An 18,680-nucleotide genomic window follows, 5' to 3' on the forward strand; every position below is an offset into this window, starting at 1 on the left:
AGAAACATTGTGAGAGCTGTGAAGAAAAACCCAAAAACAACAGGCAGTGACATCACCAACAACCTCCACAGGGCAGGGGTGAAGGAATCACAATCCACCATTTGAAGAAGACTTTGAGAGCAGAAATATAGAGGCCATACCACAAGATGCAAACCACTCATCAGCAGTAAAAAACAGAAAGCAAGATTGGAATTCACAAAGAAATACAGAGAATCTAATTAAGGGGAACTTCATTATGCAGCAAGACACTGCCAAAAGAACAAAGAACTTCATCAGGGGAAACAAGTGGAAGGTTTTAGACTGACAAATTCAATCAACAGACCTTAACCCAACTGAGCAGCATTTCATCTCCTGAAGAAGATACTGAAGGGAGAAACCCCCCAAAACAAACAAGAACAAGACAGAAGCTTGGTAAAAGCCTGGAAAAGCATCACAAAAGAAGAATGCAATAGTTTGGTGATGCCAGTGGACATCAAGCATGGGATATGCAACCAAATATTAAGTGTTATTTATTTGATTTACTTTAAGACTATCTGTTCCAATACTTTTTCACCTAAAATTGGGTGGTCTGCCACCAAAGGTGAAATTCTGATCTATCATTGCATATTCATTTCAAACCCAAATGTCTTCAGTGTATAGCAAAAACAGAACAAAAAAGAATTGGACTTGCTCTTCCAATACTTTCACATGGGACTGTATATATAAAATGGTAAACATTCAAATTAGATGCAGGTTTGGTAATTCTCATGCAGAAAGAATCCAGCAGTATTGACATCACCTCTAACAAATAAACAGACCCCCACCTCAAAAGAAAAAGACAGAAAAAGAAACTCAGAAATCCTAAAAAAAGCAGTGTTCTTTGCTTTGCAGTTGGTAGTAGGTTCACCACAGAAGCTATGGCTAACAGTAAGAAGCTAATTATGTAAATGAGTTGAGGAGCTTTAAGGCATGAGACAAGCTTTCTCAGTCACCTCCACAACTATAATGTTTAGACCAGCACAGTCTCACACAGTACTCAAAGTACTTTTATTAAACACTTGTTGGCCAGCTGTAGTACAGCTACATTCTAAATTCTTTCATTCATATCCTGAGGCATCTGGAAATGGAATTATGGTAATGTAATACTACTATATACATACGGAAAATACATAATTAGTATGAAAAGGAAGTGCAGTATGATGTTTCACAAGGTTCTTTTTTAGCACCTTGATGTTGGGAACTAATTCAGCTAGTTTGCTGATTTCTGCTAAAACTGCTTATAATCATTTGACAAACCAGCAATATAAGGAATATACAAACCCAATATGATGCTGAGAAACTCACGCATGCTTTCATAACTTCTAGACTAGATCTTTGTGATGTGTTGCTGGATCTTTAAGGGAGCTGTGAAAGCTCTGAATGGTTATTTCTGTATCTGTATTTTCTGTAAATGTAGTTTCCTTTTATGCTTCTATACACAATGTTGTTGTTCTTTTGGCTGCTCCTGTTAGGGGTTCAACACAACGGATCATTGGTCCACATATTTGATTTGACACAGTTTTTACACCGGATGCCTTTCCTGACACAACTCTCCCCAATTTTAGCTCGGCTTGGGACTGACTCTGGGAGTGCACTGTTTTGTACTGGGGTTGGTTCCCTGGCCAGGAAGCGTGCTGAGGCCTAACCAGTAGTCCTCCAGGGATCCCTTCTATACACTATATACTCTTTAAAAATTTGAACCCTTAAGGGTTTTTTTTTTGTCCCTTTAGGGGAACCATTAAAGGTTTTATAGGTGTTGAACCCTACAACAACATGCTTTCCTATCAGAAAAGCTTCCAGGTAGAACCCTGAAAACCCTTAATTATCCAATGAACCCCTAAAAACACCTTAAGTTATTTTCTCTAAGAATGTGTGTGTTAACTGGATAAGTGTGTAGCACAAACTACACACTATAGCTCATTATTTTTTTTCTTAATAACTAGAACCTGTCAGGTGTTTAACATTTAACTGAACTGACTTGGTCCTTTGTGCCAAGGATATTTCTCAAGGATTTATACAGTAGTTCTGAATAATGAATGGTTCTTAGCTTCCTAGGAGGATTTTACCTGGAAGCCTTTGTGATAAGGAAACACTCTGTTCTCACTATATAGTTATATGGTTCTATATAGAACACTATATTTAAAGTAAATATGACTCAATCATCAATTCTTTGGCTTTAATCTAGGAATTTTACAGCCACAACACTCCTCCATTTCCTGAACATACTACAATACTGTACAAAATTAAATTTTAATTTAAAAGATGCAAATAAAATGCATATACGTCAGAGAAAGGTGGCTTTTATTACATGCAGTTTTAAAGGCAAAGTCTGTATTTGAGGGGGGAAAGTGGGGTTTGGACATTTGCAAATGTTTGTTTTGGAAAAAATGTGGACATTTGGAAAAAAATTAAATGACAGTCAGTCTTATGTATTAAGTTATATAAAATGTGCATACTTTATATAGACTGATCAAACCTTTATATAAATAATAATTAACATTTAAGAGTGAATCATTTTTTATAGAAACCAGAAACTGCTTCCTCATTTTTGTTTTGAAATTTGCTTTTCATTATAAAGGAGTAGAATCAGTGCTGATTGGGATTGTTTTCTTAGTAATAATACTTTGTGTCGTAAATTAATTATTAATTAAATGTTATGGAAGCATTGTAAATCTCTGCTGTCATATCAGGCAAAACTGTGATCTAAATGTGTCTCATATGCAAACTTTATGAAAAGATCTCATGCAAAATGCTATCCAAATGGGGAAAAAAAAGAAAAAAGGAGAATTTAAATAGTCATATAAACAAAGGTTTAGCAGACAGGTTCAGCAAACAGAAAGATATTCTGTTCATATTAATTTTGTTCGCTTTTTAGACAGTATCTTAATTATTGCACAGACTATGCACAGAAAGAAGTTTAAAATCTTTATTATTATTATTATTATTATTAATTTAGCTCTACAGGCCAAGAGCTTCAGTTACTGTTCACATCAAACATCAGAATGAAGAAAAAGTGTGATCTCTGTGACTTTGATCATGGCATGGTTGTTGGTACCAGATGGGCTGGTTTGAGTATTTCAGAAACTGCTGATCTCCTGGGATTTTAACAGTCTCTAGAGTTTACATAGAATGGTGCGAAAAACAAAAAACATTGAGTGAGTAAGAGTTCTGTGTGTGGAAACGCTAAGATAACGCTTGATAAGAGAGGTCAGAGGAAAATGGCCGAATTGGTTCAAGCTGCCAGGAAGAATATAGTAACTCATATAATCACTCTTTACAACTGTGGTGAGAAGAAAGGCATCTCAGCATGCAGAGAACATCGAACATTGAGGTGGATGGGCTACAACAGCAAAAGACCACATCAAGTTCCAAGTTCCACAAACTCACCCAAACTGGACAGTTGAAGATTAGACAAAAAAAACCAAAAAAAACATCTGGTCTTTTTTCCGGTTTTCAACTGTCCAGTTTCAGTGAGTCTGTGCCTATGATTGCCTCTGTGTAAACTCTAGAGACTGTTGTGTGTGAAAATCCCAGGAGATCAGCAGTTTCTGAAATACTCAAAGCAGCCCATCTGGCACCAGCAACCACGCCACTGTTAAAGTCACAGAAATCACTTTTTCTGAGTCACTTCTTCCCCATTCCGAAGTTTGATGTGAATATTAACTGAAGCTTTTGACCTGTATCTGTATGATTTTATGCATTGCACTGCTGCCACATGATTGGCTGATTGGTTGATAACTGCATGAACGTGCCGGTGTACAGGTGTTCCTATTAAAGTGGTTGGTGACTGTACATATATATACACACACACTGGTTTTGTGTAATTGTAATTTGTGTATAGTACTTCTTCGTAGATCCATCTCATGTTTTATTTTTAATGGTGAAAGGAATAGGAATTAGCAGCGTGCACTATAATTGAGATAAATTTTGGTCTAGTAGTATAAAAAGATAGGCAAGTCAAGTTCTTCACATATGTATAAATGATGTTATAAATAGTAAGACATGACAAAGTTAATCAGATCTTTGCAAGCTTCACTGGCAAACTATATCCTTTTCTATCACTAGCAATGTTCCTAATTGTTTTATGTGGCCCTGGAGATGACACTGTCATTACGTTATCATTATGGTTATGGATCATCATGTTATCTGACATGCCCACATAAGTCTAATCAGGCAGAAAAGTGGTTGCTGTTGTTGAAAGTGTTGCTGGAGGTATTGATTTAATCCCAGGGAAGAAGTCAGACTTTGTTAATAAAATGTATTCAAATGTATTTATTTTGTGCCTTTCATTTTTGAGGTTTTAAATGCATTTTGGATTTCCATAAACTACACAATATTGTGAATGATTACAAATACGATGTATAACCTATAGTTATATAAAAAAGCTCATTCCTGTTTTCCTGAGAATGATTGGTCAGTGTTTTTGAATTTGATTTTTTTACTTTTTTAAAATAAAATGAGAAAGTGGGGATGGAAATCAGTCCAGGTGATGGAAATTATTGCCAAATAGGCTGTTTTGAATATTCCCTCTAGAGCAATAAAGGCTTAGCAGCTTTTCAGAAAGTCAGATGATGACAGTGAAGACAGACGTTTAGGAGAGCAGTCTGAAAAAAAAAGAAACAACAGACTACAGGTACATTTACGTTGTTGCACACTGATGCATTTATTATATGCATTTTTTAAAAAAAATTTGATGCCTGCCTTTCTGTGTTAAATCTTTTTTGGTTTCCAAAAAATTGTATGATATTGTAGATGTAATGTTATGACTAATGGGTGTGCTGAGGTGATATATGCCTATATTTAGAGTAAATACCAATAAATAGACATTTGTGTGATTTCTTAATAGCACTCCTAAAAGATGACTATGATTTATTTTTGTACCTTTACTTACTGACATACTGTGAAAATCCAGAAGTAGTTTTACACTCTTACATTAAAACAAAAGGGTTTATCTATTTGTCCATCCGTGGTTATTATTAAAAGGTTCTATATTTTAAACAATACGCATGGTATTCTCATGGCATTTTAAATACTCAGAACTCTTTAATGGTACACTCTTAATAAGAGAAAAATTGAGTTAGTAATTTTATTTGCTTTTTATGATAAATAAATGTGTTACTTGATTAGTGGCCAAGCTGTAAGTCTTAACCACGTTGACACACTGGTCTACGTGATAGCAAACATATCATTCACAGAAATGAAATGAATTACTATACGGATTTTGTAAATTTGGATTCCTCACACACTCTCACACATTTATATTTTTAGTAGGTGATTTTCTTGCAATGTTATCATTATTACATTTATGCTTAAGCCTTTGAATGTAATTGTTTTTTTTAATACTCTTCAGCTACTTGTCCATCATGAAGCCGAATCCTATTCATCTCCTGTATCTTATTGGTAAGAACATACAGTACATATTTATAAACAATGTTTTCTTGAGATGTATTTTTGCTTTATCATTCAGATGAATTAAAGACCATAAGGAAATAATTAATCAAATAAAAGTAAAGGGATAAATTCTCAATTCTTCTTGACTACAATAGTTTGATCAGTTAGCATTATTTGGGTTTCTGAGTGGTGCAACAGGAACGCATTCCCTGTATTGTCAGGAGATCATGAGGTCAAATCCCAATGATGCCACAGTCATCTGTACCTGGGGAGGGACATACTCTCTCTGTCCTTTCAATCACAGTCAACTGTGGGCATCTGTGAGCTCATGTATGCAGAGGGGGGTGGATAGCGGTTTCCTCTGAATGAGTTACGCTGCTCTGTAATGCAGCAGATGTAGTTGGTTTTATATTCTTAAATGAAAAGAATATTTTAAAGGTGAAAGGAAAAACTTCATATAACATCTCTATCTTTTGCACATTAAAAAAATACACCTATTGCCTAATTTGCATATCGATTTCTGTATTCTGAAATGTTAAGCTTGATAGTTATACTCAAATCTGATTTAAGGATAAAGTCTAAACATTGTGGAGAGCACAGCTGATGTATGTATACAATTTTCAATTATAACTTATTGTAATTACAGTATTACAATTATCAGACTACAGTATTAGAAATCACCACAACTTTATCAGTCAACATTTTAAGAATACCTATCCAGATGTTTACTGGGAAGTAAACACTTTGGGAACTACTTATAAGACACGTAATTCTACCTCACCTGCAATTCAGAAATCTCTTTAGCCAATCACCTGAGGACTTCACAAAGGGGAATAATTTTAATTTACCATAACCAAATCCATTAATGTTGTAGGATTACTAAACCATATAGAGGTGTGAGCTACAGGTTCACACTAGTAAGAAATCATTGCTCTTGTGTAGCACCTGTTGCTTGTAGTTTGTCTCTTAGTTCCAATAACATGCAGTAGTAGCTATACATTGTATATTATATATACAGTACTGCATAAATGTTTTAGGCACCCTGTTTTTTTTTAGTACAAACTTTGTTATAGATGTTTATTTTATGACTTCTACATTATATCTATTGATTAAGTACAAAAACATTTTAGATTTCCAAATATTAGTTTTCCAGCACAAAATTAAATGTTACAGAAAAATGTTTGTATGTCAGTAAAGAAAGCAGCAGATTATGTAAGAGACACTTTTCAGACAAAAAACATCATGAAGGCTGCTGGGTTTTGCTGCAAAAATAAGAAGTAAGTGTGACAGTCAAAGTCTCCAGAAGAACTGTGGCTGCTTCTGCAAGATGCTCAGTAAAACTTACAGCTAATTTCCTTATAAAACTGCACTAATTGTACCTGAAACTACTTTTTTTTAAAGAGAAGGATCGTCACACCAAATATTGACTTTGTTTCATTTATTACTGTTTACTGCTCTTTATAATACTTTTTTTAATGCAGAAACATTTAATTTCTTTATTTTTGAAGGCATCTTTGCTCTACAGCATTTCTTTGCATGTGCCTAAGACTTTTGCACAATACTGTATGTAGCTATACATCATATATACTGCATTTCATTGTCTCTGTACTCGTACTCTGACAATGACAGTAAAGTTGAACCTAACCTGACCTAACCTAACTGTTTGAGATGAGAGATGAGATTAGGTTAGATTATCTCTGAAGGAGAAGTAATGTTTTAATAATACAATAATGTTAATTTATTCTATTGACATTAATAAACATATTGTAAATAATAAATAATTAGTAAACTGACTATAAACTCACTATATCTGTGTATATATATATATATATATATATATATATATATAAATGTATGTATCTCTCTCCATACATATATATATATATATATATATATATATATATATATATATATATATATATATATATACACACACCCACACACACTGTAAAATTGTGCCAAATCAAATGATCTGCTGTGGTGAACACTTACAGGAGCAGCCAAAAGAGGGACAATAACAACTATATATATATATATTAAATCTATTAATCTATTATTAATCTAATATACATCTATTAATATATAATATATTATAATATGGTATTTATTATATATTATATTAGTAAATAATGAATGAATGAATGAATGAATGAATAAATAAATAAATAAATAAATAAATAAAATATTTTCAACAGGTGTTGTTCCAGTCACCCTGTCCATCCCATTAGCCCCTATCCTGATCAAGAGAAACATGACATGGGTAGACGCGAGGAAATACTGCAGGAGTGCACACTTCGACCAGGCTACATCTAAAACAGCAATTGATTGGGTGATGCTAGGAAACATATTAGCAAAACAAAATGTAACTGGGCCTGTCTGGCTAGGACTGTACAATGATCATGACAGTTGGCGCTGGTCCCTGAATGATCTCCCATTAAAGAATATAACTCTAAGTAAGTGGGGCAGTGGAGAACCTAATAATTTAGGTGGTCACGAAAGTTGTGCTGCAATAGACCAAAAGGGACTGTGGTGGGATTCGACGTGCGAACATAAAAGAGCCTTCATATGCTATGATGGTGAGTGGACATACAGATTTAATTTGTTTTAGTTTTTCTTATCTTTGTATTGAAATCCAGGGATACCTCCATTGCACATTGAAATTCCTACAAATTTTGCATTATCAGGTAGCCTACTATGGGCATAATGAGAGGAAGGTACATGTAATGATAACAATAAACCAGGTTGCATACACACATCTAGCCAACATGTTACAACACTGTATTTCACTCCTTTGATAATTGGGATGACATTGGCAAATGTTTAGGAGAACGCCTGTTCTACTTTATTATATTCCAGACCACCAGGTCAGTGTTCATTTAGAACTACTAGAGCCTGCAGCTTAAGGCTCATAACATGTCCTGGCAGTACGCCTTACCAGACAGAAACATTGAAAGAAGTCATCATATGACCTGCGTTAACTATTTCCGCACAATGACTTCCTTTACTCAGTGGGATAATTTGTCTTTAGAGCACCTGTATGTTGCTCCCCAAAGCACGGCAACAGCTGGTCAATGACTTACCAGCTAACCCAAGCAGATCTGTGGGTCAATATCTTTTGGTAACAGAAAATCGGGAGACTGGGAGTTCGAATACAGATAATTTCACAGCCATCTGTGTGTCTTTTGTCAGTTTATTCTTCTTCAATCATGGGCATCTGTAAGCTCATGTATCCAGAAGAGGATAGTTAACACTTTTCTCTGAGTTATGCTTCACTGTCCACTTATGTAAAAGTTTTCCAGAAATATGCATCTTTTTGGTCAATGGTAACAAACAAATATAGCTACTGGTTTAGAAAGTTTAGAAATCCTTGTAACTCTGTGTAAACAGTTCCCACTCAGTTACACACAGACATAAACAATGATTATTCACAAAAACAAACAATTAGAAGTAGTGTCTTTGAAAGCCACTTCGAACTTCTGGCAAGACGATAGTGGGAATGAGGACAAATGGCACATAGCAGTGAGCTTTTATAGGCTACCCACGTGGGGTCACAATTATGGTCAAGAGGTGATGTCATACACAAAGATTCCTCTACTTGTTCTACAAGACACAGCCCTGGAGGTCCTGAAGTAGAACCAGAACTTTTGGCTGTTTTTATTTAGTAAAGATTTAAACATGCCCTGGAAAGTAATATGCAAAGGAACATGCATTAGAAACAAAAGCTTATAACAGTCAAGAACTGAGGGAATCCCAGACGTCCCAACTGGAGCTGATCATTTTATAATGTCATAATTGATGAGAATACATTTGATTAATTAAAGAATTAAAACCTATGCAGGAGTCTTTGCATTTTATTTTTTGTCTAATTACCTACTAAAAGTGTTAATGATTTTTTTTTTACTTATTTCACAGCTAGTGGTGCAAACAGGTATGTTGGTGTCACTACTGTCATGAACTGGGCTGATGCTCAGGCTTACTGCAGGCAGTATTACACAGACCTGGCCAACACGTTCAATTCCACAGATAACAGCCTGGTACAGCAAGTGGCAACAGTCCAGGGGTTTTCTTGGTTTGGTCTATTCAGGGACAGCTGGAGGTGGGTAGATGGGACCAAAGTAGACCCCCTCTTGTGGCAATCCCCACTGCCTGATAATGCTGATCCTCAGGAAAACTGCGGCACACTTAATGGCGGAATACTTGATGATAAAAAATGCACCAACCAGTACTATTTCATCTGTGACTTCAGTGAGTCCTTTACTTTCATATCTACACTTAGTGATCTGTTGTGACAGCCAGAAAACTTCAAAAGCCCAAAGGTTAAATGATATTACCAATATTTGTCTTTAGTTTAATGTTTCATTATTTTGTGACAGCTAAAAACTATATTTCCCTCTTATTTACCTGTATACTTCCTTCAAGTCACTATTCAAGGACCTTTTATGGTGCCCTAAGAAGTATTCAAAGAATTCAAATAAATTAAAATGAATTTATCATTGCCTTCCTGATGGTGCAAATGTACCAAATTTATTTCTTGTCCACTAGTTTTTTTTATACCCTGCATTATAATACTGTATTTATCTGCACTCTTATCAACTTCGTCTTATAGTTTGGAGAAGATCCCTCCAAGGGGTGGTCTAGCAAACCTCACCCATGCTGATGAAATAATGGAGATAGTGATTTAACTAAGAGAAACAAGCAAAAGGAAGATGACAGCACAATACTGAAATAAGATTAAAGGCACAAGAAGAGGGCACGAAATAAAATATGGGTCAAATACCCTTTCATTTCAGAAAGAGAGTCTATATTTTCCAAGTACATCATTAGTCACCAAAGAGCAATTCCATTTATTTCATGTAATATGTGCCAAAGCATGATTTAACTGGCTTTTTTTCAGGTCCTTTACTAGTGTATTTGCCAAAAACATTGTGGGCCAACATTAGAGGAGAAAAACTGCTATACTTTACACTTTTTTTAAAGGAGGTACTTAATTTAACATCGGAGCAGGCTGCTATGAGTTATCACTAAAAAAAACACTAAAAGAGTCTTAACATATGAATCTGGAATTATTGACAATTGCGTAGGTGTTTTGAATTCTCCTCTAAAAACAGACCCCTACTGTGAGATGTGGGAGGTCTGCCCCCTTCCAACATCTCACAGTAGTAATCCCTCGTCTCAACTTGATTTTACTGCTTGAAAGATGTGCTGACGCAGCATCCTCATTATCAATCACAATAAATGGAAATGTTTTGAGTTCATTAGTGTGAAATAAAATCTATACTTGTGTTTCACTTAGCTAACATTAGACACATATAGAGTTAACATCGGTTTATTCTATTGATTAGGGATGCCACTAAAAATATGGTCAAAGGGTCAGCCAAAAGAGAAAAAAGGCTGAAAAGTTGGGCCAAATTTGTCAAGTGCCAAGTCTAACTCTTTACAAATAATTTTAATGACAGTGATGTAATGGAAGTGTGCATGGTGTATAGCCTTTTGATGAAGGGATTTGTGTCTACAGGAATACATGCTGCTGGGTTTTCTCATTGAAATATAGCAGTAATGAAAAGAGGTTTTTGTGCTTGGAAGATGTCTGAAAATCATTGAATTATGCACTTCATGTCTTCATGCATGTCTATTTTGTCTTGCAAAGTCCCAGTGGTGAAATACGTCGTGAAACTGCAGGTGAAGGCTGATGAGAGTATGTTTGATCCTGCTGTGCAGTCAGCCATTTTAGAGCAGGTAAAATATGTGATGGCTTTATGTTCTGAAATAAATAATTTGATACATTGAGACTTAGAGGCACTGTAGCAGATTTCATACTTTTGGAAGCTTAAGGGGAAAAGTAGAGACAAATGGACCATGACTCATTTGGATTGGTTTTTAATGAGGACTGGAGGAAGAGAGCCAGTAGCAGTGGCGAGCACTGCTAGTATATGGTGGTGCAAATAGCTTTGGGGTACTGAGCTATGGAGAATAGGGACTAAAGATACAGGTTGAAGAATGTAATGAAGCAAGAAAGACAAGAGACACTTGATTAAATCATGTATTCTGGTTTGATTAAGTAGCAGTGAGTAATATATTCCATGAATTATAACATTATGAGCCTGCAGTCATTCAATATTTGGGTCCTGATGACAATGGTTGGGATAACGCTTCACCGCTAGCCTTCCATGGCCTCACTGATATTAGACCCCAAACAAGTTATTGCTCTGACCTAAGAAGTTAATTCTCTCTTGGGTTCTATTCAGCTTATTTCATTATTCAGAAGAAGAACTGTGAGTTTCATCCAGTTTTAGATTTGAGAGGCTTAAAATTGGTTCCTAAAGACCCTCCCTTTTCATATTCTAAGGGTGTCAGATCATAGTAATGATTTATAATCTCACTATCTGTCTGTCAGGCAGATGAGGATGGGTTCACTTTTGACTCCTCTCAAGATTTCTTCCTCATTTCGTCTCAGAGAGTTTTTCCTCATCACCATCACCTCTGCCTTGGTCTGAATCTACATTCAAGATTTCTGTAAAACTGCTTTCTGACAATATTTATTGTTAAAAATGCTATACAAATAATAATGAATTGAATTGAATTGTTCAGGCCATGCCACCACAAGACTGCTGATCTATAGGTGTGACATTATTTTCATGTCATCATTGCCCCAGAACACAGAAAAAAGATTTGCCTTGCAAGTACATGCATTCTTATTCAAAGTCACACCTTTGGCCTCTCCCTAGCACCACAGGCGTTTTCACCTGTCTCATGGTGAACTCAGAAAAGAGTAGCACATACCGTATATATATTGCTGCTAGCCTTATTTTTTACATGTTGATTGGTCTGTACCCTTTTAAATATCCTTTCTCTACAATAGATATGTATAATACAGAACCTTGAATAAAAAATAGGTTTTATTAAATCATTGTTCTATTTTTCAGATCAAACAGAAACTGGATACAAATGCCAGTGTGTCCTGGAAGGTTCAACCAGATGGAAACATCTTCCACAAAAAAATCCAGCACAACAGGTTGCCACTAAATTTTATGCAGTTTTAGAGAAATACAATTAAGTACTATATTTAGTACAATTTTAAAAAATGGATTTTATTAATCATATGATGCAAATTTTTTGTAGCCCTTCAAAGTGCTTGGAACATCTGCAACTATAGAGCCCATAATGTTACAATTTATCATCAGTCCAGTCCAAAGTGTGGATATCATATTTGGATATCTGAGCTGCCTTGGATTTCATGACATAAACTGTGATGAGTTCATAATTATTATGTATGTATGTAATACTTACTTTGACTACAATAATGGACCACAGGATCAGATATTGTCTAAAAATTTACAATAAATGGAGTATGCATTTTTACAGTTCATTTCCAAAAAGAAAAAATAAATTAGCTGTATGAGGTGTGCACATAAAATGATGTTTCCACTTTTTCTGTCATATTTATTCCTAAACCTAAATATTTTAAACATTTTACTTATTCCTCTCTTATGATTCTGATTTCTGTTTATAATATATATTCTTTGTAACAGTGCTGTAGTTAATGACAGAAGTTAAAAACAGGCCATCTTGTAGAGCACATAACACATTTTTAAGGTTAGGTTTATGGTAAGGTTTATCTCCAACTAAAATCAATAAATGAATAAACTGAAATAAGGATTATTGTAAGTGTCTTTTGTGTTTTATTTGGCTGTAATATTCCACACAGGGTTTTTAACTGTGGAACAAAGACAGGGGCAAAATTAAGAGACAAAGTGGACCTGTTTTAAGGACTGGCGGACATCAGTATTACAGCAAACTACAGCTGAATATAAAAAAAACTGGCCATAGTTCAGTGACTCTAGTTTTTCTAAACATGAATCCAAACACAAGTCTGTTTTGTAAATTATTTATCTGAAGGCAGCTTATCTGACCAGGCTAGCTATATGGCGAGAGACATTAAGTCAGAAAGTGGAGAGATTTCACACTTTCATAGATTTTTCATTTTATTTATAAGTGATTTACATCACTTATAAAAATGAACACTATTGTAAATGTACTCAATCTATTAAAGAACTAAAAATGAATAAATTAACTGTATTGTATTGCACATGGTTTTTATATATATATATATATATATATATATATATATATATATATATATATATATATATACAGTACTTTGCAAAAGTCACATGCAAAGAAATTTTGTAGAGCAAAGATGCCTTCAAAAATAATGAAATTAAATGTTTCTACATAAAAAAAACTCTAAAGAGCAGTAGACAGTAATAAATGAAATGAAGCCAATATGTGGTGTGACGATCCTTCACTTTAAAAAAAAAAAAAAAAAAAAAAAGTCTCAGGTACAGTTAGTGCAGTTTTATAAGGAAACTAGCTATAAGTGTTGCTGAGCATCTTGCAGAACCAGCCACAGTTCTTCTGGAGCTTCTTATTTTTGCAGCAAAACCCAGCAGCCTTCATGATGTTTTTGTCTGAAAAGTGGTCACATAACAAAGTTTGTACTAAAAAAATAGGGTGCCTAAGACTTTTGCACATATATACAGTACTGTGCAAAAGTCTTAGGCACCCTAAGACACTGAATTCCAAGTTGCTCCTGATGGCAGGCTAGTGCCATGTTTTACTGCCATAATTTTGATTTACCTTTTATTTAAATAATATTGAATGATAGGTAATAATAGGTGCTTAAGAGAAATTTAGTAGTCATCTGGTAGGAACTGTTGTTTTTTTTTGTTGTTCCTTCTGATGGACCCTTGTTAGAGACGCACGCCTGGTTGAAAGACAGAAGTGTGGCGTGTCGGCAAATCAAGCAATTAAGGTTAAAACAAAAGGAAACAAAGTAAAGAAAGGGAATAAATGTGTGTTTTAAACATCATTCTACCTCCAAGGTGTTGGTCATCCAGCGAAGTATGTTTTTATTTGTAATTTTTATGTCTTTATTTTGTGTTTCATATTGTACTATTCTGATTGTAATTTGTGTTAATTTCAGTTCGACGGTGGTCAGAGTGGCGTTGGTGGCCAAGATGGCATCAAGCCACAATAAAGATTAATTAAGCCATCAGTGAAAGAACTCTTTATTGACTAAGCGAGGAGGTGGTGTGATACCGTGCATTATCTGCCTATGGTGTGTAAGTGTGAAACATTGTAAAGTGCTTTGTAGAACTGCTAAGGTTAAAAGGTGCTATATAAGCCCACTTACCATTCCATATGTTGATGTATTTCTTTATTAGTGAGGTCAGATACTCATGTTCATTTCTTGATGATCTATTTCTTGCTCTATTTATCTGGTTCTATGGCATTATGTTTTGCATCAATTGTCGCTAAAGTATTGTGCTTTCTGATAGTCTGATATAGGACTATAATTAATAAATTGAAACCAGGCTTATTGTAAGAGTATTGTAAAGCGTGCTTTATTTGTCTGCAATATGCCACTAGTTTCCGTTCATATTAGTGAAATTCAGTTAGACGTCTAATGATTGGTAATTCACTTTAAAGCGTTCAGGTGGGTTCAAGGTGTTGACTCCTAACACTTACATTGATGAAATTTCATAATGGTCATAAATAATATTCAATAAACCAGTCACATTGATAGATTGTGGGGTGTTAAATAATAAGTCAGAAATTTGAAAGAATGACATAATATCTTGAACCATGTTGTTAAGTAAAAATAATGAGATATTAAATTAAAATAATGACATGCTATTTTGAAACAATAAGTGATTAAGTTGAAATAATGATATAATATTTAAAAATAACTACATAATATCTTGAAAAACAAGTTAAGGCCAAACACTGAGATAATAAGTTACAATAATGACATGACTATATTGAAGTAAGGGGATAATGAGCTAACTAATAGCTACTAACTAGCATCACTAAATTAAACATCTCATTTTAGTTCACTCTCATTGTGCAGCTCATCTCTCCTTCTCTCTCTCTCTCTCTCTCTGCACTCACTGGTGTATTTCTAATATTAAAAACCAGTAATGACCTGAGAAAACAGCTCTCCATTACGACAAAGTTTACATGGTAATGAGGAGATGGAAAACTGAACGTGTTGCATCTCCATTTGTCTTTGTAAACTTTTTGGTTCTCCAGGAGCTCCAGGTAGACATGGTCTCCTTTCTCAAGCAGCAGCGAGACCGAGTTACCTACTGTTTCCTCGGTGTCGGTTCCAGGCGTGTTATCTGAGACTGAAACTACCCCATCAAGGTTTTTCCCCATAAATTTGTTAAAGATTTTATCCATTTATTGCTTTGTGGTCTGCGTTATTGCTTTGTGGTGTGCTGTTATTGATTTATCTGCCCGTTGAGTGATGCGCAGAAGAGACGTCAACTACTTACAGGAACAGTATCCAATCTAAACCTCTGTGACTTTAATAATTCAATTATTTTTATTGCAACCCTTGCGATGTGTTTATCACATACATGACTACACGATTAATGTTAAATATGCAATTGTCACTAATGAACAGTTTTGACCACCAGAGGTCGCCAAATTACTCTCTGTGTTGTTGACTTTGCCTAGCCTTGTAATTACCTTGCTCACCTGTACCTCATTGTCTCCCTGTCATGTGATCTATTAGCTTGTTACCTTCACTGTATTTAAACCCTGTCTCATGTCCATGTCTTTGCTAAGTCTTTGTCTTCCATTGTGTTGCAAACTCTGTGCCTTTTGTTACTATTACCTGGTCTCCTGAACTTTCTGCCTGCCTCTGTGTTAACGATTTTTGGATTTTCCCTTTGGATTTATTTGCCTGGTCTCCTGAACTTTCTGCCTGCCTCTGTGTTAATGATTTTTGGATTTTCCTTTTGGATTTGTTTGCCTTCATGTTTGGACTTATTTTTTGGTGCTTTTTCTGTGTTGGCCTCTAGAACCTTTTAATAAATCTTTTGGACACTACTTGGGTTGTTCTGCACTTGAGTCTGTGTTCTCCAATAGTCTAGTGGATTGGTGTTGGACTATCACTCCAGAGACCCAGGTTCAATCCCTACAGTGTGACAGAAAGACTTAGCCCTCTGATAGGTCCAAGATGGTCTACATTATCAGGCTGCTAACTGGCAAAGCCCTGGCCTGGGCAACAGGTATTTGGAAAAAGCAAGGTCCTGAATGTGCCAACATCAAAAATTTCACTGGCAACATGCTGAAGATTTTCGACCAATCTTCCTCAGGTCAGGAAGCAGCCAAGCAACTGCTGCAGCTCCGTCAGGGCAGGAACAGCGTTGCGGGTTATGCCATTTCCTTTCGCACCCTTGCAGCGGAGAATGGCTGGAATGAGCCAGCACTCATTTCTGCTTTTCTGAACAGCCTGTGTGAGGTTTTGAAAGACGGTTTAGCTTCTATGGACTGTCCTGATGACCTAGACCTCCTAATCTCTCAGGCCATACGCCTAGACAACCACCTTCGGGAACGCCACAGAGACCATTCTAGTCTCCAGAAGACATATGAGCACAGATCTATGTCTGCACACCGAGTAAGGCATTCGGAGGGCTTATTTAAAAAAAAAAAAAAAAAGCAAAGCCAAAGCCAGGCTTATAAAGAGGCGTGGCCAGGTGCAGCACATTTAGGCTGATTACCCACACACCGGGTCTGTGATAAAAGCCCATGTAGCTTTCCGTGGATTTGCCTGAGAGGGCACTTGCAACATTACATTACCTCCCCTTCTAGGAACAGCTCCTGTTGTTCCCAGACCAGCTGCACAATTCCTACAGAATTCCCTGATGAGCTCTGGGTCCAAGATGTGTTGAGCCGGAACCCAAGAGCGTTCCTCTGGACCGTAACCCTCCCAGTCCACCAAGTACTGGGTGGCACCCCGAAGAAGATGTGAGTCTAGGATACGTCTAATGGTAAAGGCTGGGGCTCCATCAATAATATGAGTTGGAGGGGATGGGTGAGTGGAGGTTACCAGAAGACTACACAGAAATGGTTTTAGCTGAGAGACATGGAAGATGGGATTGATTCTCATGGTATGGGGGAGTTCTAGGCAGTACGCCACCGGATTGATGCTCTTAAGGATCTTAAAAGGTCCAATATACTGTGTGGCCAATTTCTTGGACTCCAGCTTCAATGGAAGATCCCTGGTAGCTAGCCATACCCTCTGACCTGGCTGGAAGTTTGGGCCCGGGTGCCTCCTCTGATTGGTAGTTCTTCTCTGTACAGTAGCTTGCAGAGATAATATGGCTTTCTGTCAGACTTTGTGGCAGCAGCGCACCATGCGCTGACATGCCCAGTGTAGAGCACCACAGGGTGTTGTGAGCATACTCCACCCACATCAGGTGAGGGCTTGGAGGAAACTAAGCATTTGCGGGAGTGCTCCAAATCTTTGTTGCCTCTCTCAGTTTGGCTATTAGATTTTGGATGAAAACCTGAGGATAGGGTAACCGTTGCCCCAAAAGATGGCAGAAGGCTTTCCAGAACTTGCTGGCGAACTGTGATCCCTGGTCAGAGACCACATCCTTTGATAAGCCATGCACCTGAACCATTTGCTGCAGGAGAAGCTTGGCTGTCTCCTTGACCGAAGGGAGTTTAGGCAGAGGAATGAACTTACAGGCCTTCGAGAAACGATCCACAATGACCAGTATCACTGCCATCACCTGGGATGTTGGCAGACCTGCAATGAAGTCCAATGAAAGATGGGACCAGGGGCAAGAGGGTATGGGCAGGGGCTGAAGTAGGCTGGGTGGGCATGTGTGGGGCTCCTTGTTCCGGGCACAAACCTGACAGGCTGCCACATAGGCCTGGACATCCTTGTCCAAGTTCAAGTTCAAGTGGAGTTTATTGTCATTTCAGCCATATACAAGTACATAGTGAAACGAAACAACGTTTCTCCAGGACCAAGATGCTACATAAGATGACACAGAACAACATAGAACTACAAGGGACTACATAATATATACATAAAGTGCACAAGTGCAAACAAATGCAGACAGCGCAAGACAGTACAAGACCGTACAATGACTACAGCACAGACCAGTACACAGTTCTGTTTAAAAGTGAACCTAGTGACAAATAGTGCAAAGAGTACAAGAGTACAATATAAGTACGTAAGTTGTAATCGTGTAAACATAAGTGTAAACATAAGAGTAGCAGCCTATGAACAGTGTAATATAATGAGTATTTATAGCAGCATAAACATGTGCAAAAACTTGCAAAAAAATTGCAGAGAGGATGGAGGATGTTCAGTTGTGTGTAGATATGTATGTGTGTGTGTGTGTGTGTGCGTGTGTGTGTTCCTTCATGCCACAATGCTGGTGGCTTTGCGGATGCAGCGTGAGGTG

At 36.5% G+C, this 18,680-nt stretch overlaps 1 protein-coding gene across 1 annotated transcript; it reads left to right on the forward strand.

Annotated features, from left to right (window-relative positions):
* Window positions 1-5,375: 5,375 nt before the first annotated feature.
* Window positions 5,376-13,439, forward strand: LOC128318203 (macrophage mannose receptor 1-like). Its single transcript, XM_053233670.1, has 6 exons — window positions 5,376-5,418; window positions 7,605-7,985; window positions 9,322-9,654; window positions 11,057-11,145; window positions 12,333-12,421; window positions 12,529-13,439. The coding sequence occupies exons 1-6, from the start codon at window positions 5,382-5,384 to the stop codon at window positions 12,560-12,562; spliced, it is 963 nt and encodes a 320-aa protein (XP_053089645.1). The 5' UTR covers window positions 5,376-5,381; the 3' UTR covers window positions 12,563-13,439.
* The last annotated feature ends 5,241 nt before the right edge of the window (window positions 13,440-18,680 follow it).

Source organism: Pangasianodon hypophthalmus, chromosome 4 (assembly GCF_027358585.1).
Source record: "Pangasianodon hypophthalmus isolate fPanHyp1 chromosome 4, fPanHyp1.pri, whole genome shotgun sequence".
NCBI lineage: Eukaryota > Metazoa > Chordata > Actinopteri > Siluriformes > Pangasiidae > Pangasianodon > Pangasianodon hypophthalmus.

Excerpts from the sequence above, each read along its gene's own strand:
- LOC128318203 (XM_053233670.1), top strand. The coding sequence starts at position 5,382 with ATGAAGCCGAATCCTATTCATCTCCTGTATCTTATTG. Across the intron at positions 5,419-7,604 it reads TCATCTCCTGTATCTTATTG|GTGTTGTTCCAGTCACCCTG; the intron begins GTAAGAACATAC and ends TATTTTCAACAG. Across the intron at positions 9,655-11,056 it reads CTATTTCATCTGTGACTTCA|TCCCAGTGGTGAAATACGTC; the intron begins GTGAGTCCTTTA and ends TGTCTTGCAAAG.